The sequence below is a fragment of the Engystomops pustulosus genome, chromosome 1 (genome assembly GCF_040894005.1).
Source record: "Engystomops pustulosus chromosome 1, aEngPut4.maternal, whole genome shotgun sequence".
Classification (NCBI taxonomy): domain Eukaryota; kingdom Metazoa; phylum Chordata; class Amphibia; order Anura; family Leptodactylidae; genus Engystomops; species Engystomops pustulosus.
This window is the reverse complement of record NC_092411.1, coordinates 287,469,752-287,478,633: the sequence shown is the minus strand read 5'-3', so window position 1 is coordinate 287,478,633 and position 8,882 is coordinate 287,469,752. Positions and strand designations below refer to the sequence as shown.

Sequence of the window (8,882 nt, the reverse complement as noted above, 5' to 3'; positions counted from 1 at the left end):
GATGAGGAGGGGATAGATTTTACCTCCTGGTGTCCAGTATTACTCCCTAGTGACATCCTTGTTGTGTCTTTCTAATGTACGACTTTTACCAGAAATGTTCCTTATTAGGAGCAGCCGGTCTCCTCCCATCATCGCTGTACCGGCGGCCATTTTGATGCTGGATGTGACCCTCTGACGTGGGTTTAGATTTATCTGTGTTTTTGTGGATAAAATACCATCATTAAAACCCATTGACAAAAAAAAACACAACCACATTTTTGTGAATAAAGACAATTCCATTCACTTTATTGCATTCGCGCTGCTTCCTGATTCGAGTTATTACTGAGATAAAAGTCTGCGGACGACGTCTGTGCAACACATCAACAATAAAATCAAATAAAGCATCAAAATATTCTTACAATATGAGAATAAAACACATAAAACAACACAACGATTCATGTATAATACTGATATACTGGTGCGTTCTGGAGTAGGCTGTAGGGTAGCGGAGGTGGGCGGAGTCACTGTGTGTGGGGGGGGGGGGGGGAGTTTCTGTTCCATCAATTTTAGTAAAAATATTTTATATCAATCCCTTTTTACTGGACTATAAAAAAACGCCTTAATTTTAATCAAACATTTTATGATTTCACCTTTAACATTTTCTTGCTTACGTTTTACAATCGTAGACTATTCCCTTTAAAGGACATCTACCACCAGGATGAAGGACTGTAAACCCAGCACACTGACATACTGGTGTGTGTGCCCCCTCTGCTAGGATACGCCCTTCTTTTAGCTTCTTAAACCCTTGTTTTTACGAAAAGCCTGGAGCCCCTCAGGCTCATTTGCCTACTTTTTAAAACTTTTTTCAGAAAAATAAGGGTTTAAGGAGCTAAAAGAAGAGCGGATGCTGACAGAGGGGGCACACACCAGTACATCAGGGTGATCAGTTTACAGTCCTTCATCTTGGTGGTAGATGACCTTTAAAGGGAATGGTCTGGGATTGATGGAAAGTAGTCGAGAACAATAACCACACAACCATAATATTATTCCCAATGGATCCAGGTGGTTCCTTTACCCAGGAGAGGACACAAGTTACTGGTCATTAGGGGTCCTACAGCTGGGAACCCCAATAATCAGGAGTACGGTGGTCTCATAAAGGGTGGGTAAAGCATGAGATCTTCCCCTATCCCTTCTGTAGAGCTGAGCTAGATAAAGCCATAGCCCCCAGCTGTCTCCACCAGTCCCAGAGACAATTCTCGTGATCACTGAGGTTATGACAGTAGGACCCTTACACGAGAAGACCAAATCTATTTGGTAATAATCTGGTGATCTCCAGGCACTGAATCAAATCCAAATGTATTTCGAATCACTTGGGATCAATTGTATCTGTACAATCTTATACATAACAGAATTCTAAAAGGTCCATCGATGGTTTCTGCCATTGTCCGATAGGGTTCTGCTATTATTAACAATTTCGGAAAATATGTATGAAACAACTTCGGACCTATATATATATATATATACACTTTGGAAGACTAGAGGAGATTATATACCAATGTTGAAACAAGATTGATTTAGACCAAATAAACTTGAAACCAAATTGAATCTTTCGAAAAATTCTGAAGCACCTCTAACCCCCCCCCCCCCCCTGCTAATAGCAGGAGTCCTGGTGGTCGTAGGATCATCATTGCAGCTAAAGTAAAGACACGAGGTATAAAATGTTTTAAGGAAGACTCTTCTTGAAGTTAAGGTTCCCTATATAGTAGGGAACGTATGTAACGCTGTGAGTTTACCTCATTATACACCCGATTAAACAATGTAGGAAACATCGGAAGAATATTACCCGCCCTGGAGAAGACCTTCCTATCCTAAAGCGAGTCTTCGTCCATGGTGTACGTCATTCCTAGTTCTAGTCAGGATGTGGGGACTGTCCCAATGATACTGTTGGTCTCTAATGAACCTCTTATCGGGTTTTGGGGTAACATTACACCATAGGACTGTGATACGATGGTGTAAACCCATCCATTAACCATAAGTGGTTGCCGTCTGGACCAGGTAACCTTAGCAGGACATGGCCAAAGACTTTGGGGATGTTTTACCTTAAGTCTTGTAATTTGCGCCAGATTATTTTTTAGCTATTCTTCTTTTTGATTAATCTATGGGCTGATTTCCTTCGATAAACTTTGATTATTTCTGTGCAAAAATTTGGTGCAATTTCCGAAATTTGCTCAATTTTTGGCACAGTCTGCACAAAACACTTTCCTACACCTAGCAGGAACTGGAGTGTATTAGCACCACCATCTGCCACCAGGAGCAGTTCATAGAGGAATTAGGCGCAAAGCAGGAAAACCTTTGTGTGGCAAGCTTCAGAGAACGAATTAAAAAGTGGCCAAAAAAATGCAAATACAAAAAAACACACAAATAAAGATAAATCTGCCAGTTAAATTCTGTAGAAGCCAAAATGTTAATTTTAGGGAAAATACTTAAGACACGTTCAAGTGTTGTGATGATACATGTAACTGTCATAAGCTTTTAGAAGGACCCCTTGGGGCGCAGCATATGGGCACATGAAAAAGTACAAAGTATCGGCAAAACACGACTCCTTCCTGAGATATTCTAACAGCTGGAGCAGCTGAAACCGACTATAACACTGAAACGGCATCACTCCACCCAATATCTATGCATAAGGCCAGTAAAAACGTTTAACGAGAGCTAGGCATGGCAGATAGACTGGCACAGCCCAAAGAGCAGAGTACAAATATAACATCTGGAGGATAGAAAAGCAAAAACCCAACTTGAGTGTAGTGTCATCATCATCCCATCCTGACCAGCCATGGGTAGAGTGGTAGAGGCTGGGAATGGCTGAGGTCGGTGTTACTTTTGTATTTTATAAAGAATTTTCTTAAAAGGATGAAAATCCCTCTAATGATAGAGATCTGGGGGGAAAACAAAACTTTATCAGCTACTAAATGAAACCTTAGAACGGACAAAGCCAAGAGGTTCTATGCGTTGTGGTCTACAAAGCTTACCAAGCATACAACCATGGAGCCGTGCAGCATGGAGTCACCTCACTATTTAGATGCTATCATCTACAGATGGTAAGATTTCATCAATCAGGTGATGGAGCATGGTTAAGGCTTGCCACCATGAGCCAGCACCTTCTATCTTCTTAGGCAGGTCTATTTCGATCACTAAGCTAGTTTGCGCATGGACATTACATATGTCTGTTCACAATACATTCATCAGGTCCCACATTCTGTATATAGATTCTGCTCCCGATGTGATGATGAGTAATCTGTGAATTATGTTGCATAGTGATATGAATACTGGGAGCTATATGGTAGGTATGTGGTCTGTAATGTAGGTACATTCTGCACAGCAATCTCGGAAGGGTTTCAAGGCCTAAGGTTCCAGGTGGGCCACAATGGTGGTCTTCACATGCCCAGGAGGACTTTATCTGAAGGGCTTCACCAGCTTCATAGCAGCATAGTTCTGGAAAACAAAAGTTAGTAGACAGATAAGTCTAAAGATTTCACATCAAGTAGAGACCCTACAGCAGATGGTAAAATGCAAGAACTGTACAATTCAATACAAAGTGGGATCATGTGAATAATGTAGTCTGTTTCATCTAACAGAGATATGCAGAGATATACAAACCACTTGTCCTGGGATAGACTAGTTGTGACCACTTAAAACAATCAGAATGTTTCCATTTTGTCAATATCAGGTCCAGAGAGCCCAACACATTCACATAGAGGCATAAGACAAGAAGATCACCGACCTTCTGTGAGTAGTTATGGTTACAAATGGTCTCCCCATCAAAAGGGAACACCATCTTCCACCATAGACTTTTAGGTGACAACTTTCTCCACCCCCATTTCAACCCATCCCCACCCAAGTACACCGCGATCTGGTGCCAATCCTCTTCTGCTATGCAAATACATTGGCCACCCAAAAGGAACCCAACGCTGGATGACTGAAAGATGCTTCTCAACTGAGACTGGTCTAAACATGAAAAGCATGGACCCCACTGGAAAACCTAAGTTCCGGGGGCTGCACTAGTACTGAAAATGGAGTGAGACCCAAGCAACCAACACAACACCATGCATACAGAAGAGACCCAAAACCACAGACATTCAGGGGACCAAGAACCCTCCACCAAGAACCATCCACAGCTGACTAAAGAAGTGATACTGGGCAGCAGGTCCACTCCTTGATGAGAGAAAGGGCTGGGTATTGTTTTGTACTAAATTCTTTTAGGGTATCCATTTGAGTAACCCAACATTTGACATGGACCCCGCAATTTTACATTGACACCCCTAGTGAAAGGGGTTGTCCCCAAACTGGTCTGGATTTTTGTTTTATCTGCAGCTCTCATAGACTGCAGTAATACAGTATATATATACCTTTGTCATCATGGCATTCACTGATTTTACAATAGACCCAGAACTCCAAAAAATCTCATTAGAAGACGCCTGATATTCAGAGGCTAAGCCCATATAATAATGCCCTGGTGATTGTCATGGTAGCCTCTCAGTTACAAGTTGCAATGTAAAGTCTTGTAGCGGTTAGCAAGTGTTTCTAATGTCCGGTATAGAAGCTCCATCTAGTGCGTAAGATGAGAAGTAGAAAATACATGACTTAAAAAAAGAAACTGTAGATGTTTCGGAGAATATAGATCAAGCCCATCGATGTGCATAGGGGAGATGGATCGAGCACCATTGATGTGCATCAAGAAGATGGGTTGAGCATAACAAATGTACATGGAAAAGATACACTGAGCACCATTTATGTTCATGGTGAAGATAGAACAAGCACCATCTGTGTTGATGGAGAAGATAGAACAAGCACCATCTAGGTGGGGTAAGAAGATAGAACAAGCACTATTTATGTTGGGTTGAGAAGATAGGTCCAGCACAATCTATGTGTACAGAGAAGATACAACAAGCACCATCAATGTGGGTGGAGGATATAAAATAAGCATCATTGATCTATACGGAGAAAATAGAACAGTCACCATCAATCTGCACAAATGTTAACCTAAAATATAAAGGCAAGAATCCTGCCCAAATGTCAAAGGTTTGCAGTTGTCCGGTTTTAGGCTATTAATTATGTTTAAAAGGTTGGCGAGCCTTAAGATATTGATGAGAAATACAACTTCTGATAATTATGACCTGCCTATGTTTATTAGAGGGCATCCATATCAAATGGGATGGAGTGTGACACCTGTCCCACGCACCAATTAGCTGGTTTTAAAACTGTGGTCAGACCTGGAAACCGAAAAAATCATAACTCTTCCACTATAAGTGGACTGAGTTAGAAGCAGGGGCTCCATTCACTGTGCAGGGGTCGTGATTGGAATCTGTAGTTCAGTGCTCATTCACAAGCGTGTGATCAGTGGGTTCAGACATTCATGACCTAACACATAAATAGGTGGTCCATTTTGAATAGCTCGGAAAAACCCCTCAATCAATGAACCTCAATTAATAAGGAAATATTCAACTATTGTTGTATATGTCAACCTGTTCCAAACTAACTTGTGCCTCCATATAGGACTATATATAGCAACAGTGGTTGATGGCTGACATGTGGCTCTCACTGCATCCCACCCACCCTGGCATCTTTGCAGGTAATTGGTATCTTACCGGGAAGGAGTACAAGAAGATTCCCAGGAACAGCAGCAGGATGACGACAATTAGAAGGACTAGGATGAAACATCTGTATCGTCTCCATAGGATATACTTCAGGGTCTTGTATGGAGATGTAAACCAAAAGAATGAGGTCTCTGGGCGCCTGAAATTGGATAACATTCAATGTGAGTATATATGGAGACACTGTATACTTATAGATATAATATCCATTTATTGTCTCATCTAAGGCTCCATCTGCATTGAAGGTTATGTTTGGAGCCTCTCTTGAAGCCATCATTGTAGGTCAATAGGGTCCATTAAGCTCCATTAATCAATAGTAGTGGTCTTCTTGTAGATAAACCTACCTCTGATATTGATAGTGAACCCAAGCTACATGATTGAGTGGACATTCATGTAAGACCTTCTGGAGACATTGGGGGAGATTCATTATGACTTCTCTGATGGTTTTCCTGCATAGACTATAGTAACATCTCTGCCAGTTCAGATCTGCTCTAAAGGTCGAAATGGTGGAGTTTCCACCAATATTTAAGAGGCCCCTGACCGCCAGGAGGGAGAGCTTTAAGACTGGCGATATAAACGCCCGTCTTGATAAGTCTCCCCCATTATTTCAAGAAGAGCTGTAAAATATTTTCATTGACTTTCTTTGCCCAATTATAGCCCAAAGCAGACAATGATTCCCTAAGCTTTTTTGGGGAGGGGGGACTCATTGCAGTAAATAAGATTAAATTGGTGGTAGAAGCTGATGTTTGACCTCCACCACTTCCTCAAAGAAGACACTGTAAATTGTTATCGTTAAATGTTTATTGATCTTACTTGGGGTCTTCTAACTTGGGGTTCATGTTTGGCTCTTCTCGGCCATTCCCAGCTGGCCGTTCTTCATTCTCTTGTTCGTTGACAATCTCTAACGTCATTTCTACCTTTCCCTGAAAGACGATTGACACAAATGGAGGCAGATTATTAGAAGATAAATAGTCAATACATGGGGCAACCACTACATTGCAACCTGATGGACATATCTCTCCCAACCAACGCAACTTCCCTTTTGATCATTGTGGACCCACACAGGACGACCATGTCTATACCCAGAGTCATCTTTCCAATTCTGACGTTTAATTCAAGTCTTTATTGCACCCAATGATTCCAGATTGATTTCTTAATCTTCGACTTACTTTGGAAGAGACACATAGGGGCAAATTTACTTACCTGGTCCTGTTGCGGTCCCCGATTCGGACGGTCCGACGAAGATGAAGTCCGGCACGATTCACGAAGCTCATGTGCCCGTGTTCGTTCATCGCCGCTTCCCCGCCAAGGTCCACCGGAGTTCACCTTCTTCTTCCCGATGCTTGTAAGTGCGTGTCTTGCGACAGAATTCGAAATGTTAAATCCCGTATGTAGTCCGAATCCGTCGGGTTGTCCGATGGCCCGTTCCCCGATTTGTGTCACGTGCAAGCCGATGTGTCAAAATCCATTCACGTGCGCCAAAATCCCGTTAATTGCGGCGCAAAATGGAAATCGTTGGGAAACCCGACGAGAAAGCACTCCACGGACCCTTAGTAAATGATCCCCATATTGCAGGAGACTCTGTGATAAGACAAATATTGATGCAGCCTAAAGCTACTATAAATGTTATAGTATTTTGGAGAAGTGTTCAGTTTCCCTACAGCCCCACCCCAGGGTGCATGAAGCATTACACAAGTCAATGGATGGATGGATGTAATGCATGGACCTGGCTCTAAAAACTGTTCCACCAAATCCATTTCAAGTCAACTGGGTATTCCTAAGGAACTATAAAGACATAGAATCCTTACAGCAAGAATCTTCTGGTCACCATCCAAACCCACACAAGGCCACCAGCCCTTCACTGTTTTCTGCTCAAACAGAGACACAGATCTGTCAGCAACGATGGACTCATCCAGCAGGTCCAGGCTACATTTTTCTGCCGTCTTGGCTGGTTTGGGCATCCGGTTCAGATCCAGCTGTACAGACCCTGAATGGATGAAAACAGATTTTTGTAGCAATCATGACAATGATCATAGGTGTACGCACCACACAAACACCTTGGTAAGGATTAGGTCAGGCTCCATTGCTGTTTTGAACTGAAATGGGGGATGGGACAATGGACTTATGTGGCCAAGGAAAGGAGACTTTCTTCTATGGAACATTTAATCTAATGACCCTCCAGATTTCCCAATTTAGGGATAAGTTCTGCCTAATTTGATGAACTAGCTGTGAACCTTAATAAGTGGTGGGGCAACGACCCAAAGTTAACCCACCATGGTCTTCTTCAAAGGTCTCTATATGGATGTTAGAAAGCTGTGGACACATGGACCAAGTTAGGAGACCTTTTTCTAACACACTAGGAGCCCTCACCCTCACATTCACCACCTTTAACCTCTTTTCTCCTGTATGGCATAGAGCAGCACCCGGATGTCGGGATTGCTCTGGCTCAGGAGACGATAAAAGGGAAGGAGTCAGTAAGAGCGGTGATGCCATTGTTTAGAGAAACCTCAATTACAATCACTTTAGCTTGGAATTAACATTTGATATTGTTCCTGCGCTGATTTCTTGGTACAATCTCAAAGCAACTTCACATAAGCTGCTATACATAAACCAGATGTGTGCTGGATCCCGTCGACATGGCTTCCCATAAAAATGCCTGTCTTTTTCATGGTAGGCAATGGTCATAGCGTAAGAAAAGTTGGCTGAGCCATTAAAGAAGCTTCTGTCAGCAAAAGCCACACGTTGTGCGCCTCTGGAGCCTCGTTCAATCACACAGCCCTCTCCTCTGCCCAGTGTTAAAGTAAACTGGGCTCCTTGTTGATGTCATACTGGAACGCTGTGTAATGCGCTTTGTAGATGGAATACAATCGCTTCTATTCTCCGAGAGGCGGCAGATAAAAGGACAGAGGAGGAAAACACCCCTGCCCTGGTTTATAAAGACCTAAGTGGTGAATAAAACAAGATGGACCCAGTATACAGATATGAAAATGAGCCAATATACAGACGCCATCAAATGTCAACATGTGATGAAAGGTTAAGGCAAATATTAAAGGGGTATTTCGGGAATATGAACGTCTGATGCTTTAAATAAATGAATACAACAGAACTCAATGTCATGAATCACAAAATGGAGCTTAAATTATTTGCTTTTATGATTCACAAAATGTTATGGCTTTTCTAAAGTAGGTGGAGTTATCTCCAAGATGGCCGTCGTCTACAACTACAAGTCCCATGATCCCTCAGTTCCTCCTA

At 42.3% G+C, this 8,882-nt stretch overlaps 1 protein-coding gene across 7 annotated transcripts in view; it reads right to left on the bottom strand.

Annotated features, from left to right (window-relative positions):
* Window positions 1–278: 278 nt before the first annotated feature.
* Window positions 279–8,882, bottom strand: part of DYSF (dysferlin) — a 173,496-nt gene continuing 164,892 nt past the window's right edge. For all 7 annotated transcript variants that reach the window (XM_072126385.1, XM_072126387.1, XM_072126390.1 and 4 more), the window contains 4 exons: window positions 7,439–7,617; window positions 6,444–6,553; window positions 5,625–5,772; window positions 279–3,471 (listed from right to left, as the gene is read on the bottom strand). In XM_072126385.1, coding sequence (XP_071982486.1) covers window positions 3,433–3,471; window positions 5,625–5,772; window positions 6,444–6,553; window positions 7,439–7,617 — 476 coding nt within the window. In that variant the 3' untranslated portion in view covers window positions 279–3,432. The remainder of the gene's footprint in view (window positions 3,472–5,624; window positions 5,773–6,443; window positions 6,554–7,438; window positions 7,618–8,882) is intronic.